We start from the raw sequence: 18900 nt of genomic DNA, 5'->3' as shown, positions 1-18900 counted from the left end.
ATTAATTATTAAAAAACTATCTTGGCGTTTATTTAAGTACTTAAATATTTCATTATTTATTTCATTTCAGTATTGAGACGCGCAGCAACAGCGGCAGCAACGAACTGCGTGATGCGGATCATCTCCTTCGTGGTGACAAATAAACGCTGACTCCAGTCGCCATCAAGTTACCAACTCCTGATGTAGCGTCCAACTTAAATGACGCCACGGCAGGCTAAGACAAGGGGGTGGAAACATTGATGCGCATCCCAACTGGCATGACTGTCTTTAGAGGCGCATCCATAGCGGAAGCAAATGACAGGCACTTACTTGTCATTCATTGTCGCTCTCTTTGGGTGATCATATCTCTCTCTCTTTTTTTCCGCAACAAGAGTTGGCCGACGTTCGACGGTTGTTTTACTCTGAAGTCCAGTACACGTTGCGCTCACAGTTGATGATTTTTATGCTGAATTGTACGGTCAGCAAAAGGTTTCTTCCCCATGCTCACCCCACCACACGATCCAAACCAAACAACCACTACCCACAGGTGAGTGCACCTACTAATAAGAAAAGACGCCCCCCCCCGTGACACCACCAATCACAGCGAAAGTGGAGTGTGCGCACGGTTGGTGCGTGCACAACACACGAGGCTTCTAGCATTCGTATCTGTGGCTGGTTGTGTGGTCATAATGTACGTGTGGTCTGAGACTGTGACTGGTGTACAAATAGTGGAGGCGTTTCTAGGAAGTCTGGTGTATACTCTTAATCCGCATCGCCACCAGATCTCATCTAAAGTTTTTGCATCGTCTGAAGCTGGGATGTCTATAGTTTCATTACAATGTGTAGGGTCGACTGACATGTAAAAATTAATACCTGCAAGGTTTACACATACAAACTGATTACATAAGGTTACTTGAGGTTAATATGGTCTTCAGCTTATTTTACAGCTCCTACACCTGACATTCCAAAACCTTTGAGAGAAACTGAGACGATTTGCCTTTCTCTGTCTGGTTCTTTTTATAGTTCAACTTCGAGTTCTGTTTTTCACCTTTTCACACAGCTAAATGAAGGCCAGTGGAGCAAGTGGAACAAGTGATTTTATTGATGATTGTGGAAAGCACCGATTTCATAAGCACCGTTTCTTCTCACACCTTTTCCATTAAAGTACGATTAAAAAGACAACTGAAAAGCATAATGTTAAAAAATGTTGTTCCAAGCAAAGGCAATTATTTTTATTTACATGTTTGATGTAAACGCCAAAACAAATCATCATCACTCAGACACGTTGCTTCTTCTGGCACGGATCAGATTGGCTTAGTGTCAATAAAAGAGCTTTGCAAAGTTAAATTTATCATATTTCATTCAAAATCACATTTACATCTTACCACAAAGAGTCAGTTCCTTCAGTTTTTTGTTGTCTTTTTTTAAGCTTCAAGGATCGCTGCTTTTCTCACCAGCACAATCGTGTCTCGCAGCACTACGTTTAGCGGAGAATTTTTTAGCACAAACGCTGCAACTGAATGGCTTGTCTCCACTGTGTGTTCTTGTGTGGCTTGTTAACGTTGACTTTACAGAGAAGCATTTTCCACAGACTGAGCAGGAAAAAGGTTTTTCTCCACTGTGTGTTCTTCCATGTTTTGTTAAAGTTGATTTCAGAAAGAATCCTTTGCCACAAACTGAGCAGGCGAAGGTTTTTTCTCCACTGTGCGTTCTTGTGTGGCTTGTTAAATGCGAATTTTGGATGAAGCTTTTACCACAAACTGAGCAAGAAAAAGGTTTTTCTGCAGTGTGTGTTCTTGTATGTTCTTTTAATCGTGACTTTAGAGAAAAGCTTTTCCCACAAACTGAGCAAGAAAAAGGTTTTTCTCCACTATGTGTTGTTGTGTGTTTTCTTAAATTAGACTTTCCAGAGAAGCTTTTCCCACAAACTGAGCAGGAAAAGGGTTTTTCTCCAGTGTGTGTTCTTGTGTGTTCTGTTAAATTTCCCTTTTGAGAGAAGCATTTTCCACAAACTGAGCATGAAAAGGGTTTATCTCCACTGTGTGTTCTTGTGTGGATTGTTAACATTGACTTATGCAGGAAGCTTTTGCCACAAACTGAGCAAGAAAACTGTTTTTCTCCACTGTGTGTTCTTGTGTGCGGTTTTAAAGACAGCTTTGAAGTTAATGAGTCAGTGTGACATGCCCTTTCACCTTTGGCTTGCCCACTGTCAACGTCAACGTCATCATCATCATCGTCATGAGCGTCTGATAATGTGCCCTCATTATGTGCTGGCCCCCAGTGGTCTTCATCACCTTCTGTTGTCACGTGATGACTTGAGCTGCTGCTTGTCGGCTCCGCCCCTCTGTTGTCCTCACTCTCATCCTTGTTTGCATCTTCACTCTTTATAGGGACAACGTTCAGTGGTGACTTGTTGATCTCCTCCTCCTCCTCCTTTTTGATGTGAGTCAAGTCTGGCTCCTCTTTCACAGAACGGAGATCGTTTTCACTGACGTCTGCAGGACACAAAAAGACAAATTTGGTTTGGTCAAGTCAAACCTCAGGCGGCGACTTTGTCTTATATTGTTTCTACATGACTTGTGCCTGCCGCACACGGAGCAATGCGTGCGACCCGGTGTTAAAGAAATTACATGTCATGTTTCAAAACTATGCTTACAGATCAATAGAAGGTCACAAAAACATGGACCTCTTAAACAGGAAAACGTTAGTTCAGTGGGAACAGAAGTGTCTATGCTGGCAGTTTAGCAGGAAGCCACAAAAACAGATGCGCGTCTTGAACCGTGTTCGACAGGAAACCGTTTAGCTCGCATTTAACAGAAGTGTGACCCAAACATGTCTTGCAAGCTGAAACCGTTAGAACAAAAGGAAGCGTGTGGACGGGTGTGATAAAGTCAAAGTGTGTCCATTCTGTATGAGTTTGCATTTTCAAATCTGCTTCAATAAAAATCCACATGGGTTAAGAAATCTTTGGCTTTCACTCTGGGAACTAAATGCTCCTGTGCTTGTTGGTAGAAAAGGGGGTTGTGACGTTCTCCATTTTTAAGCCCATAGTAAGCTAAAGATGCAGATGCATTCCTTGCAGCATGCGCTTGTTCACCGATGAGATCCGTGCACCCTTGGATGGATGCATTAAATGTATTTTAAATGTTTGGATGGGGTGAAACTACGCACATGTGTACAAAACAGTGCAGGGCCACCCGAGGTTCATTGACTCTCACCCGACCAAGACAGTACAAAGTTCATCAATAAATAAGACCAATATGTACTTGATTTTTAAAAAAATAATATTTTGTGTTTTATCCACTAAAATTGATCAACCGCCATTGATGTTTTCGCCGCAGTGTGCACATTTTTTAGAGTCAGGCAGAATTCCTTCCGGAAGGAATTGCTTGAAAAAGATATAAAAACCAGTAAAATGTTAAATAATCAGTTCAAATTTTATACTGGAAAAAACATGGAGTTGACCCCCCACTACTGGTTATTCTTTGGCATTTATTTTATGCACTGATTTCATTTGGCATAAACAAATGTTCAGCAAACCGGCAAGTCAAAAGCAAAAATTAAAAATAAAACGGCAATAACCTTGAACGCATTTCCCCAAACAACTTAAGGTTGCGATGCATATTTCTAACGATAGAAAGTCGTTCTATACAAAGCAAATGAGAGTAAGACGTCTACAAACCTGCTTTGTGTGGCACAACACGAGACTGGTTGCAAACTTCGTCCAGCAGTGGAAGATGTTGCTCGTTCTCTTCTTTTATTCCACAAAGTTCCTCTTCGTACTTGGGTGTCGTTCTTGCACACATTTTCAAATGATAATTCCAAAAAATCCGCACTTGATCTCTGCTTGGCGATGAGTCATGTGCCTCTTTTCGTTAGCGGCTAGCTAGCTAACAAGCTAAGCTAACTACGCCGAAAAGCATCAACGCGCGAAGATGAGGTTATCGGGACACGAAGACTTAATGAATTATGTCGTAGTCCTTTAGAGTAGCACTGGACATTCTGTGAGAAAATTACAGTCAGTTCCACACTAAATCAGAAGAATTTAGCGGTGGGTGTTTTTGTTCCGGTGTGGACAGGTCGGTGGATGTGGTCGAGGTCCTTCGGAAGCTGCGCGCTTGCTAATGACGTCATGCTTTGAGCACGTATTTTTCAAATATATTTCTTTGCCTCTGTGTTTATTTTTACCCCAGGCTCTTCTATTTTAATATATATTTTATATAATATTATAATTCGGTTGTGAATTTCTTTTAACAAAATAACTAAATTAACGGTGTCACTGATGGTGTAGTGGTACACTCGCTCGAGTTGTGTGCGGGGCAGCGTGGGTTCAGTTCCCACTCAGTGATGGTGTCTATGTCTGCTCTGTGATTGGCTGGCGACCAGTTCAGGGTGTAGTGCGCCGTTCGCCCGAAGTCAGCTGGGATAGGCTCCAGCACCCTCCCGTGACCCGGATAAGCGGTGTGGATAATGACATGACATGACTAAATTAACGCCACATTGGCGAGTCAGCTCTGACGTCACTTCCTCCTATGCCCCGAGAAATCACTGCTGCAACAGCAGTGGGACGTTTGCGTTTCTCCGACCGAACTTGCAACAATGCTGTGGTTCACTCGGGCTGCAAGATTGTATGAATATAATGTCTGCATATACTAGCATTGGCTCTCAATTATTTCACACCCACCACTACCAAGAAGAAAAAGATTCGCGCCTCCCCACCACCATTTTTTTTCTGTCTTTGTAGATTGATATTAGATTGTCAATAAAATATCCCTTAACTAAGCTAAATTGATAAGAAATATAATTTTGAGAAATATAGTGAGGATCTCGAAACTCAGTACTCTGTTGTGCGAATATTGATAAAATGATAAATATTACAAATACGTTTTTTGTATAAAAAGCTTTATTAACATTAACAAACCAAACACAGACATTAATACGAACATAATATAGAAAAGACAAAAAGAAGAGCCTGGGGGATTTAAAACAAATATTCAATTTCAATAACAAAGCAACAGCTTGAGTATGTTTACGACTCTTTTTTTTTTTTGAAAAAATGGTTACTATACTTTTTATTTTTATTTATTCATTTATTTTTATTTTTTTTAAATGGTGACGATACGGGCGGTACGGTGACCGACTGGTTAGCACGATGGCCTCAGAGTGAGAAACAGCATCGGGCGTGGGTTCAATCCCCGGCTCCGGCCATCCTGTGTGGAGTTTGCATGTTCTCCCCCAAAAACATGCATGGCAGGCCACTCTAAATTGCCCCTAGGTATGAGTGTGAGCGCGGATGGTTGTTCGCCTCTGTGTGCCCTGCAATTGGCTGGCAACCAGTTCAGGGTGTCCCCCGCCTACTGCCCAAAGATAGCTGGGATAGGCTCCAGCACCCCCCGCGACCCTAGTGAGGAGCAGCGGTACAGCAGATGGATGGATGGATGGATGGATGGGTTACGATACAGTGTACGATTTCGGTGTTCCTTTTATTTTATGTTTAGATACTTAATGGTTGCAATACAACATTTCTGTTCATTGCTGCTGGCTCTCCACCCAAACGCAGTTTAAGTCAGACTTATGTTAAAAGTTGAGCGCACATCAAAGCAATTAATTTTAGCAATGAGCACGCTTAGCACCTCCTTGCTCGCCTCCTCGTTTAGCACGCTACTTGTTAGTGGAGTCGTTTATTTGCCATCACGTAGCTTGTTGCTGCTGCGGTGCATGGACCTAGATATAGTTCAAATAAAGTCTGTTCTGTTGCGGCGCAAGATAGCTTGGCGCAGGGCATTTAAGTAGCGGCGGAAGAAACAGGGCAGGGCAACGCTTTTTTTTTTTTTTTTTAAATCAGTACTGCGTGAACGAGGGGCACAAACAGCTTTGCCGAGCTCAAACTCGCGTTGTCTGAGATCGCCTTTTTTGCATCGTTCAGCTGGACTACGGCGGAAAAAAGCATGTTCCCCAGTTTAACTGCCAAAATATTATTTGTCATTTAATTTATTATAATTTTATTATTCATCGAACAATTTGCAAGTTGACCTTATTGATAACTTGTGCATAGTTGTCATGCAAGTTTTCTTTTCCTATTTGTGAATCGTTTGTACATGGAACAATAGGAAAGTAATTATATTGTTTGTTGATCCGGGGATGTGTTTGAGAGTTGCACTGTTCATACTCATGCGCTCTCTACGTGGCAAGGCAAGTGCCGTCGGACATTATTGACAAGCTGAGTCTGTTGTCGGCTCAATAGGAAGTTTCTGAAGTAACTTTTCTGCCAACATTTGAAGCTCATTCCCCTCAGGATTATTGTGCAGTCATCGAGGTATGTTTTGCTGTTAGCAAATATGTTTACACTTGATGGTGTTGCTGTGCTTTTCTTTTCATTATCTTTGTAAATATTGTATATTGCAGTTGTATATTTATATTTTTGTATGTTTTATAGTTTGACGGTGACAAATTAATAAATGTCAGCTGTGTAAGAAGATTCGAGACTGTTATGATTTTCTGACGGGAGTGAAAGTCAAACTCGTCTGCGTTGGATGGAAAAGTCAAACTCGTCTGCGTTGGATGGAAAAGTCAAACTCGTCTGCGTTGGATGGAGAAGTCAACTCGTCTGCGTTGGATGAAGAAGTGAAACTCGTCTGCGTTGGATGAAGAAGCGATCGTCTGCGCATTCTGCTTGCACGTGCTCAACGAAGGAGGACGGCGACAGAGCAAAGCTTGGAACTCAGATAAGCCTGGACACATCAGTTCACCTGTTGCTCGCTCAATTTGAGTCCATAAGACAAAGCACTTTAGTTTGTGCTCTGAAAGGTGACACAAACGAGCAGATAACAATAAGGGACTGTGTGTAGCGTGCATTATTGTTTTCCATAAGAAATAAGAATACGCGTGGATAAAGTTTATGTAATTTGTGTGTTAAAGAATAAGCACCAATCAAGTGTAAAAATGTCACAAGTAGAACAGACAGAACAGCCTTTAGATATAGAAGGGTCTAAGCAGCCACTTGACTCAAAAGAAGAATCTGAGCTTGATGATTTAGAAGAGGTAAAGCAGCCTAAGAATGTTATTGAGCACGTTTGCAGATCTACCACGTAGAAGTGAAAGAGAGCGTACTCTTACGGAGAAGGGTAAAGAACTTCACCGTGTAAAAACGGAAGATATACTACGTCGCTTTGATAGAAGTTATGAGTACTGGAAGGCTTTAATTAAGGTAGCAAAAAAATCTGTGATTCATCAGGATTCTAGTGATGTGCTTCAGAAGCATATCAGCAATATTCAAACAGAACTCTCTGAATTGAATCAAGTGTATGATGAATACCGAAAGCTAGACAGCCCCCCACATGAAGTACGCCGCAGGATGGACAACTGTGTGTCCATATCCAATCAAGTAGTAGGAAATGCGCAATCTCAAATTTCAGGAAATAAGGAAGAACTAATGTGGCCTGATGCACCCTCTGTTTTTGCAACCACAATCTGCGATACTATAAAGTCATTCACAAAGGGCGATAGTGTTCACTCAACTCAGTCTGAAGCCAAAAGAAAGGAAGCTGCTGCTGAGTATGCAGCAACTAAAGCTGTGTTACAAATAATGTCTGAGCAAGAACAACATCGAGAGAGATTGCTAGCACTTGAAGCTGAAAATAAGTCGATAGTTGCAGCACAAGAAGCAGACGCACTATCCCGCCGGCTCCAAGTTGAGAAGGAAGACGCAGAACGTAAACTAGAAGAACAGAACCGTGAAGCTGTTCTCCTAAAGAAACAGCAAGAAGAAAATGCATCAAGGCAGAAGTCGGTTGATGACTTAAAAAGACAACTAGAGCGTTTAGAAGAGCTAAAACGACTAAATGCTGCTAAAGCAAAGCTTCAAGTTTACGATGAAACTGAGTTAATTTCAGACCAAGGATTCAAATCTAAGCACTCTGAATCGCCCAACGTGGAGCAAGAAGTCAAGCACGCAAACCCCGTGCATTATTATACCCAACATCCATATATAACTTCAGCGATATCTCAAAGTAACTCTCCACAAGATGACACAAAGGACCATGTGAAGGTTTTGGCTGAGGCCATATCAGCTAACCGGCTTCCAATCCCAGAGCCCACTGTCTTCACTGGGGACCCACTCAAGTTTAGACACTGGAAGTCATCCTTTCAGACACTCATTGAGAGGATGAATATCCCAAATACTGAGAAACTCTTTTTCCTTGAAAAATATGTTGGAGGCGAAGCTAAAGAAGGCATAGAAGGCTACTTCATGAGTGACTCTGATGATGCATATCAAGCAGCATGGGATTTGCTCCATGAACGATATGGTAAACCTTTTGTAATTGCCAAAGCGTTCCGAGACAAACGACATTCCTGGCCTAGGATTGCTTCAAAGGAGACTGGGGAGTTGAGGAAATTTGTCGACTTTTTGCGTAGTTGCGACTAGGGTTGGGCGATATGACCTAAAATCAATATCGCGATAAATTGGGCACTTTTACCTCGATAACGATAAATGTGCGATAAATTCCCCCTGAGGACCAAAATCAAAATAAATGCAGGAAATGCATATTAACTGCTTTTTTATTGACCAACTGGTACACATTCCTTTCAATGAAAAATAAAAGTGCAAAAATCATATTGAATAAACATTCAAAATAGCTTGCTTTGCATGACTTGAACAATGTCACAAAGAACAGGAGAAAAAGGGTACCTCTCACAAAATCTTTTTCTGCAAATATATTGTGCCGAGATGCTGTAATGCCATTTGCAATGGCCTAGATTTGTGTAAAGGTATCTTGTAAACAATATAAATAATGCCATCTGCAAAGGAGTTAGTCGCCTGTAAACAAAATGCTAAATAGAATGAAAAAAATGTCAATGGAATGTCAATGCCAAATAAAGTGTGCTTCATCAGGAAAATGTGCCGTCTGGTGCGCAGTCGCCACTTGTCGTCTATGTACCGCACAGTCAGGCTCAAACAGGGATCCATGTTGCGACTCGACCACAAGTCGGATGTGGATGCAAAATGCTCGACATGTCTCCGCTCCCGTCCCGATTTTGTCCATATCGGGAAGTGCTGTATGTGTGTGTAAATATTTTCGTACCTTTTGTCGTCTATGTTCATGAGGCGTTTAAATCCTGTGCGCTCCACTGTAACTAGAGGAGCTCTATCTTTCGCTATGTGCTCGGCTATCGCGTCCACCTCTGAGACGTTCTCTCGTATGGTGTCACCTCCGTTAGTGGGCTGTTGTCACTTGTCCAACCTTGCTTCTCACTTTGAACTTTTAGCACAAGCTCCAAGTCAACAGCATGGTTGTGTTGTGAGAGGTGAAAAAGAAAAGGTTGGACGCGCTGTTTCAGGTGCTTACGACGCACTTTGTAGTTCGTGTTCTTTTGCTCAGACATCGTCTTTATGGAATCCAAAACATTTCCAAACGACAGATGTCGAATTTCTTTTCGGGACAAGCGCGACAGGAACAATTTCAACTAACGTTACTTCGTCTGCAGCCGTGTCAGCCGCTTTAGGATTTGAATCGCCAGCAACGAACGCGTCTTCTGTTTCCATTCTTCTACAGCGCATGAGTCACGTGACTAGAAGCGCTGTAGCCGTCCGTCTTAAAGAGGCATGAACATCGCCGCAGACAGAAAATACTTTTTCTTTTTTTTTTTTTAGACACCGAATTTACCAACAAGGGCACAATTATGTCGGTCACTGTAATACATTTCGGTAATGGTAAATTTTCGGTTTATCGCCCAGCCCTAGTTGCGACTCTGCTATGACGATAAATGACAGTCTAAGTATACTGAACGATGGGATCGAAAATCAGAAGCTCAGCACTAAGCTACCGGACTGGTTATGCACCAGGTGGAATCGTAAAGCTACTCAATATCAACTTGAGCATGACAAGTTCCCTAACTTCAGCTACTTTGTTACATTTCTGACAATGGAAGCAAGCATTGCATGTAATCCAATTACATCATACCAAGCTATACATCAAGGCGGACATGGAAAGGGAAAGGTCAAGAGTCAGACTGAAGAAGGATACAAGAAGTGTTCCGCAGGTGCTAATGCGCTCAGAACAAACGCTAGTGAAAAGATCATATTAACATGCATGTTTTGTAAGAAAGCAGGACATTGTATATTCAAGTGTCGCAAATTCATAAAGGAACCGGTTGAAAACAGAGTAAAATATGTCAAGAGTGAAAAACTATGTTTTGGCTGCTTGAAACCTGGCCATTTATCTAAGAACTGTAAAAAACGAATGGTTTGCGAAACCTGTTCTAAGCGACACCCTACATGCTTACACGCAGATCGCTCAAAGAAAGACCAAGACCCTCAAGAAGACCAAGAATCAACGCAAGAGCACAAGGAAGCAAGCGAAGAAACAAAATCACAATTAACACAGAAAACTGATGACGTTGCTGAAGCGACAGCGCACAGCCACAGAGTTGTTCAAGATGGCAATAACACCCAGACATCAGCAATAATACCAGTCTATGTGTCAACGCCTACTGACTCCAGTAATGAAGTGCTTGTTTATGCTCTTTTAGATTCACAAAGTGACTCTTCTTTCATTTTAGAAGACATAGCAGATAATCTAGATGTTGTGGAGGCTATGTCGATAGCAGTGTGTGTCAGTCTTGACTGTTAATCAGGTGGTTCAGATTTTTTATCTTACCGGAGCCTGGGGCGCCGGCCAGAGCGCCACTTCGCGGCCGGGTTGTTTGGAAAGGCAAATGGTGCAGGATGGCGGAATAAGGAAGAGGCAGGTGGCTGCTTTAAGCAATTTATCCAACAGTTTGGCAATTAACATCCAAATTCACAACAGTGTCCATTAAAGTCCATTACAATGTGTCCCTTTGGTTTGGTTTCCTGCCGTGGAGGCCACTAGGTGAAACGTCGAGTGGTTGGATGAGTCTTGTGTGTTTGGGTGTCCGTAGTTATGGATATATGTCAAACAGGGCTGGCAATAAGGATTATATATGGCCTGGAGATGTGTATGTGTGGTCTCTCACATGGACGCACACTCGAGATTGGCACATTTTCAGCTCAGAGGAAAACACACGGATCAAATCACGAACTTCTATCGGCGGCACACTTTAACTTCGCCGTAACTGCTCCGACTGGTCGCACTCTCGCGCTCTCGCCCTGTCCCCCTCTCTCTCTCTCTCTCGACCGCGGCGCCGGAGCGATGAAGGACCCCGCCTAGCTGCCCGAACACTGCCTGCATAAAATAAGGAAATATGAGTCTTTTGTACACTAGATGTCAACAAAGAACAAGTAAAGCTTAAATTATCAACAATGTCATCGAAAAGGAAGATTGTGCACTGTAAAAGAATCAGAGACCTGCAAATCAGAGGGATATTCTCCATGGACAGAATAACAGTTCCCACCACATACACGCGTGAGTTCATCCCTGCAAATAAGAAACACATTCCTACCTTTGAGACTGCGAAGGCATGGTCTCATTTGGAGCATCTTACAGAGAGTATCGCTCCACCAATGGATTGTGAGATTGGTCTACTGATCGGCTACAACTGCCCACAAGCACTCATGCCCAGAGAGGTTGTGTGTGGAGAAAAGAACCAGCCATTCGCACAGAAGACTGACTTAGGCTGGAGCATAGTGAGTTATGGTGAGCTTGGCGAGTATGAAGATGATGCTATAGGATTGAGTCACCGCATCATTGTACGGCAAGTGACACCCAAGCCCAAACCAGCAGTTAAGCTCAAAAGTGAAGTGCACTTTGTCTGCAATACTCGGATCAAGGAAGTTTTCACTCCAGTAGATTTCCTAAGAGTACTGGAGTCCGACTTTAGTGAAAGAGTAGAAGAAGAGACACTTGTCTCTCAAGAGGATCTCAATTTTCTTACCCAGCTAAAGGAAGGCATCAAACATAAGCAGGATGGTCATTATGAGATGCCCCTCCCGTTCAAACAAGAAAGACCAAATCTTCCTAATAACAAGTCATATGCTGTGCAGCGTTTAAAGAGTCTAGAGAAGAGGCTTAAGAGAGATCAGAAGTACTGCTCAGACTATGTGAATTTCATGCAAGACATTATCACTCGTGGTGATGCAGAGAAGGTTCCAGTAGAAGCACTGGAAAACCGGCCAGCGTGGTATATTCCCCACCATGGAGTCTATCACCGACAAAAACCTGGCAAAATACGTGTGGTCTTCGATTGCTCAGCGAGGTTCCAGAACACAGCGTTGAATGACCACCTTCTCACCGGACCAGAACTCACAAACACTTTGGTGGGAGTACTTTGTAGATTTCGCAAAGGTCCAGTCGCTATCATGTGCGACGTGGAACGAATGTTTCATCAGTTCCATGTAAGACTTGAAGACCAAGATTATCTGAGATTCTTTTGGTGGGAGAATGGGGATCTAGAGTCACCACCATCAGTCTTTCGTATGCGAGTGCATCTGTTCGGTGCAGCTTCTTCCCCTGGTTGCGCCAATTTTGGTCTTAAACATCTAGCCACTGAAGGGCAGGAGGAATTTAGCCATGAGACAGTGAAATTCATCCAGCGAAATTTTTATGTGGATGATGGATTGGTAAGTGTCACATCCGACACTGAGGCAGTTCAGCTCATCAAGGAGGCTCGACAGCTTTGTAGCTCAGGCAAGCTCAGACTGCACAAGTTTGTCTGTAATAGCAGGAAGGTGATGGATACAATACCAGTTGAAGAGCGTTCAGAAAGTGTCAAAGAACAGGACATGACTTTAGGAGAACCGCTTATGGAAAGAGCGCTCGGAGTTCAATGGTGTGTTTTTTCTGATGATTTCCAGTTCAGAGTTACAGTCAAGGAACACCCACTGACTAGAAGAGGAGTTTTATCCACAGTGGCATCCATCTATGACCCCTTAGGGTTCGTTGCCCCTTTCATTCTGTTAGGGAAACAGATCTTACAACAAATGTGCCGAGAGAACATCAGTTGGGACGAGCCACTCACAGAAGGCCTCAGAACACAATGGGAAGCGTGGCTACAAGATCTACAAAACCTGTCCCAAGTAAAGATCAGAAGGTGCTTCGTTCCATTGCATTTCTCAGAAGGATCCAAGTACGAGCTTCACCACTTCTCAGACGCTAGCATCATAGGATAAGGGGAAGATTGCCAGAGTAGCAGATATTTATCCAAGTTTAGATGGAAGAGTCAGATAGGTAAAACTTCAGCTCAGTGACTCTTCATTAGACAGCCAAGGCAAACGCATTAAGAAGCCAATCTATCTAGATAGGCCTGTACAGAAGACAGTACTTTTGCTTGAGGCAGAGGAGTAATTAGTTGTTTCATAAAACACTCTGTTAAGTGTTGAAAGAAAAGTAAATCACATAGCTGTTGTGATTTGGTGGGAGTTTAACTGCCAAAATATTATTTGTCATTTAATTTATTATAATTTATTATTCATCAAACAATTGGCAAGTTGACTTTATTGATAATTTGTGTATAGTTGTCATGCAAGTTTTCTTTTCCTATTTGTGAATCGTTTGTACATGGAACAATAGGAAAGTAATTATATTGTTTGTTGCTCCGGGGACGTGTTTGAGAGTTGCACTGTTCATACTCATGCGTTCTTTACGTGGCAAGGCAAGTGCCGTCGGACATGATTGACAAGCTGAGTCTTTTGGTTGGCTGAATAAGAAGTTTCTGAAGTGACTTTTCTGCCAGCATTTGAAGCTCATTCCCCTCAGAATTATTGTGCAGTCATCGAGTTTGACGGTGACAAATTAATAAATGTCAGCTGTGTAAGAAGATTCGAGACTTGTGATGATTATCTGACGGGAGTGATAGTTAATGTTAATAAAGTTTTTGACAAAAAACGTATTCGTAAATATTTATCATGTCACTGATGGTGGAGTGGTACACTCGCCTGAGTTGTGTGCAGGCAACGTGGGTTCAGTTCCCACTCAGTGACGATGTCTATGTCTGCCCTGTGACTGGCTGGCGACCAGTTCAGGGTGTAGTGCGCCTTTCGCCCGTTGTCAGCTGGAATTGGCTCCAGCACTCTCCCGCGACCCTGTTCAGGATAAGCCGTGTGGATAATGACATGACATGACAAATATTTGTCATCTCATCAATATTTGCACAACAGAGTACTGAGTTTCGAGATCCTCACTATAATAGTTCTCAAAATTATATTTCTTATCAATTTAGGTTAGTTAAGGGATATTTTATTGACAATCTAATATCAATCTACAAAGATAGAAAAACAATTGGTGGTGGGGTGGCGCGAATCTTTTTCTTCTTGGTAGGGGCGGGCGTGAAATAATTGAGAAGCACTGCGAGTATAAGTTCGGTCGGAGAAACGTAAACGTCCCACTGCTGTTCCAGCAGCGGCTTCTCGGGGCATAAGCGGAAGTGACGCGAGAGATGACTCGCCAATGTGGCGTTAATTTAATTATTTGGTTAATTTTTTTTTATCAACCGAATTAAAATATTATATAAAATAAATATTAAAATAGAACATCCAGGTGTAAATAAAACCAACTGAGGCAAAGAAATATATATGGAAAATACGCGCTTAAAGCATGACGTCATAAGCAAGCGCGCAGCTTCCGAAGGACCTCGACCACATCCACACCGGAACAAAAGCAGTTCACCGCTAAATTCTTCTGATTTAGTGTGGAACTGACTGTAATTTTCTCAAAGGATGTCCAGTGCTACTCTAAAGGACTACGACATAATTCATTAAGTCTTTGTGTCCCGATAACCTCATCTTCGCGCGTTGATGCTTTTCGGCGTAGTTAGCTTAGCTTGTTAGCTAGCTAGCTGCTAACAAAAATAATAATAATAATAAATAATAATGCCTTTATTAGTCTCACAATGGGGAAATTCGAGATTCGAACCCAGGCCTCCTGGGGAGACTGGGTCCTGAACGCGGCGCCTTAGACCACTCGGCCATCCTGGCAGCCAAGAGGCACATGACTCATCGCCAAGCAGAGATCAAGTGCGGATTTTTGGGAATTATCATTTGAATATGTGTGAAAGAACGACACCCATGTACAAAGTGGATCTTTGTGGAATAAAAGAAGAGAACGAGCAACATCTTCAACTGCTGGACGAAGTTTGCAACCAGCCTCGTGTTGTGCCACTCAAAGCAGGTTTGTACACGTCTTACTCTCATTTGCTTTTAATGAACGACTTTCTATCGTTAAAAATATGCATCACAACATTAAGTTGTTTGGGGAAATGCGTCCAAGGTTATTGCCGTTTTATTTTTAAATATTGCTCGTCGGTTTGCTGAACATTTGTTTTTGCCAAATGAAATCAGTGCAGAAAATATATGCCAAAGAATAACCAATAAGGGGGGGGTGAATTCCATGTTTTTTTTTTTTTTTTATAAAATTTGAACTGATTATTTAACATTTTACATTTTCTGGTATTTATATCTTGTTCAAGCAATTCCTTCCGGAAGGAATTCTGCCTGACTCTAAAAAATCTGCACACTGGGGCGAAAACATCAATGGCGGTTGATCAATTTTAGTGGATAAAACACAAAATATTAAGTTTTTTTTAAAAATCAAGCACGTAATGGTCTTATTTATTAACTTTGTACTGGCTTCGTCGGGTGAGAGTCAATGAACCTCGGTGGATCTGCACTGTTTTGTGCACGTGTGCGTAGTTTCACCCCATCCAAACATTTAAAATACATTGAATGCATCCATCCAGGGTTGCACGGATCTCGATCAGTGAACAAGCGCATGCTGCAAGGAATGCATCTGCATCTTTAGCTTTCTATGGGCTTAAAAAGGGAGTACGCCACAACCCCATTTTCTACCAACAAGGCCAGGAACATTTAGTTCCTGGTCATAAAGTTCCTGTGTCCCAGATGGTTTGCATCTCCCCCGCAACTCATAGTTCTTGATCATTTATGCAAATGACAATGATGACGGAACAATGGGAGGTGTTGTGTTACTTTGTTACTCATTACTGACACCCTATGGCTGTTAAGCATCGTTGCAGTTCCAAAATAATTCAGTGAACTCTTAAAATATTTTGGTGTATCTTAGTCGAATTTGAATACATATTGGATAACTTTAAAATATACAGTCATTATTCAAATATGTCAACATGAAAGTCAGAGTGAAAGTGTTGTTGCTTAATGCTGATGTGTAGGGATTTTGACTCTTCAAACATAATGTTGTTTTAAAATTTATTTAAAAACAGAAATTTTATAAAAAATAAAAAGGGGAATGTTGGAATGTACTAGCAGGCTAAATGTAAATCATGCAATAAATAGCGACTCTGATGCCAGGGCCCCTTTAATTCTTTTAGGGATCCAGATTATAATGGAAGCAAAAATACCCACGATGAAACTATCCATAAATGCAAAAAGAAATACTTGTAAACATATTTCACTTGAAGGATTCCTATTTTATCAATGACATTATGTTGCGATGGCCCCCAGTGGCCCCCATTAAAAAGTTAGGGTCCCACAACAGGTGTTCCATCAGACGTGTGTGTGTGCTAACTTCAGCTCGCTTCCAGAAACGTCTGTGAGTATGTCAGGAATGAAATCGGCATCAGCCGCAACATGCTTCCTTTTTAAATGCTCGTTTATCACTGTTGTGCTGCGAAAGGGAGGTTTACACCGTAGGACGTAATTTTGTGAAATGCCCCCATGGTCCGATCCAAATCGGGGTCGCACGCATCGCTCCGTGTGCGGCAGGCACAAGTCAAGGTAGCACGGTAGGAACAATATAAGACAAAGTCGCCGCCTGAACTTTGATTTGACCAAACCAAATTTGTCTTTTTGTGTCCTGCAGACGTCAGACAAAATGATCTCCGTTCTGTGAAAGAGGAGCCAGACTTGACTCACATCAAAAAGGAGGAGGTGGAGATCAACAAGTCACCAGTGAACGTTGTCCATATAAAGACTGAAGATGAAAACAAGGATGAGAGTGAGGACAACAGAGGGGTGCTTCCTTTTTAAATGCTCGTTTATCACAGCTGTGCTGCTAGAAAAGGGAGGTTTACATCGTCAAACGTAATTTTGTGAAATGTCCCCATGGTCCGGTCCAAGTTGGGGTCGCACGCATTGCTCCGTGTGCGGCAGGCATAAGTCAAGGTAGCACGGTAGAAACAATATAAGACAAAGTCGCCGCATGAGGTTTGACTTGACCAAACCAAATTTGTGTTTGTCTTTTTGTGTCCTGCAGACGTCTGTGAAAACGATCTCCGTTCTGTGAAAGAAGAGCCAGACTTGACTCATATCAAAAAGGAGGAGGAGGAGATCAACAAGTCACCACTGAACGTTGTCCCTATAAAGACTGAAGATGAAAACAAGGATGAGAGTGAGGACAACAGAGGGGCGGAGCCTCCAAGCAGCAGCTCAAGACATCACGTGACAACAGAAGGTGATGAAGACCACTGGGGGCCATCACAAGCACAAAATGAGGACATATTATCAGACACTCATGACGATGATGATGATGAAGATGATGGGCAAGCCAAAGGTGAAAGGGCATGTCACACTGACTCATTAACTTCAAAGCTGTCGTTAAAACCGCACACAAGAACACACAGCGGAGATAAACCTTTTTCCTGCTCAGTTTGTGGAAAATGCTTCTCTCGAAAGTCTTCTTTAGTAAGGCACACAAGAACGCACAGTGGAGAAAAACCTTTTTCCTGCTTGTTTTGTGACAAAAGCTTTTCTCTAAAGTCACATTTAACAAGCCACACAAGAACACACAGTGGTGAAAAACCTTTTTCCTGCTCAATTTGTGACAAAAGCTTTTCTCTAAAGTCACATTTAACAAGCCACACAAGAACACACAGTGGTGAAAAACCTTTTTCCTGCTCAGATTGTGGTAAAAGCTTCTCCGAGAATTCTAATTTCACAAGGCATGCAAGAACACACAGTGGAGTAAAACCTTTTTCTTGCTCAATTTGTGGCAAGAGTTTCTCTCAAAAGTCGCATTTAACAAGCCACACAAGAAAGCACAGTGGTGAAAAACCTTTTTCCTGCTCAGTTTGTGGAAAATGCTTCTCTCGAAAGTCTTCTTTAGTAAGGCACACAAGAACGCACAGTGGAGAAAAACCTTTTTCCTGCTTGTTTTGTGGTCAAAGCTTTTCTCTAAAATCAAATTTAACAAGCCACACAAGAACACACAGTGGTGAAAAACCTTTTTCCTGCTCAATTTGTGGCAAAAGCTTTTCTCTAAAGTCACATTTAACAAGCCACACAAGAACACACAGTGGTGAAAAACCCTTTTCCTGCTCAGATTGTGGTAAAAGCTTCTCAGAGAATTCTAATTTCACAAGGCACGCAAGAACACACAGTGGAGAAAAACCTTTTTCTTGCTCAATTTGTGGCAAGAGTTTCTCTCAAAAGTCTCATTTAGTAAGGCACACAAGAAAGCACAGTGGTAAAAAACCTTTTTCCTGCTCAGTTTGTGCCAAGAGTTTCTCTCAAAAGTTGCATTTAACAAACCACACAAGAACGCACAGTGGAGAAAAACCTTTTTCCTGCTCAGTTTGTGGCAAAAGCTTCTCTCAAAAGTTGCATTTACGAATCCACACAAGAACGCACAGTGGAGACAAGCCATTCAGTTGCAGCGTTTGTGCTAAAACATTCTTCACTAAACAGCATGCTGAGAGACACAATTGTGCTGGTGAGAATTGCAGCGATACTTGAAGATTAAAAAAATAAGAAAAAAAATGAAAGAACCGACTCTTTGTGGTAAGATGTAAATGTGATTTTCAATAAAATATGAAATTGAATTTTGCAAAGCTCTTTTATTGACACAAAGCCAATGTGATCAGTGCCAGAAGAACCATTGTGTCTGAGTGATGATGAGTTTTTTTGTGTGTTAACATCAAACATGTAAATAAAATTTATTGCCTTTGCCTGGAATAACATTTGTTAACATTATGCTTTTCAGTTGTCTTTTTAATCGTACTTAATGGAAAAGGTGTGAGAAGAAACGGTGCTTATGA

The 18900-nt window shown here is 41.9% G+C and overlaps 2 protein-coding genes across 2 annotated transcripts in view; one reads left to right on the top strand and one right to left on the bottom strand.

Moving 5' to 3' along the window:
* Positions 1–1058: 1058 nt before the first annotated feature.
* Positions 1059–18900, bottom strand: part of LOC148341716 (uncharacterized) — a 146665-nt gene continuing 128823 nt past the window's right edge. The window contains exon 2 of the mRNA XM_088287339.1: positions 1059–2474. Within this exon, the coding sequence (XP_088143465.1) occupies positions 1411–2474 (1064 nt within the window). The 3' untranslated portion in view covers positions 1059–1410. The remainder of the gene's footprint in view (positions 2475–18900) is intronic.
* On the top strand, positions 11261–18806 carry LOC148341724 (uncharacterized). Its single transcript, XM_088283670.1, has 3 exons — positions 11261–12292; positions 16924–17029; positions 17121–18806. Exons 1-3 carry the CDS (start codon positions 11261–11263, stop codon positions 18596–18598), a joined length of 2616 nt encoding a protein of 871 aa, XP_088139796.1. The 3' UTR covers positions 18599–18806.

Source organism: Idiotropiscis lumnitzeri, chromosome 2 (genome assembly GCF_059441095.1).
Source record: "Idiotropiscis lumnitzeri isolate Australia: NSW breed Sydney's pygmy pipehorse chromosome 2, RoL_Ilum_1.0, whole genome shotgun sequence".
Classification (NCBI taxonomy): Eukaryota; Metazoa; Chordata; class Actinopteri; order Syngnathiformes; family Syngnathidae; genus Idiotropiscis; species Idiotropiscis lumnitzeri.
This window is presented reverse-complemented; position numbering and strand designations above follow the sequence as displayed.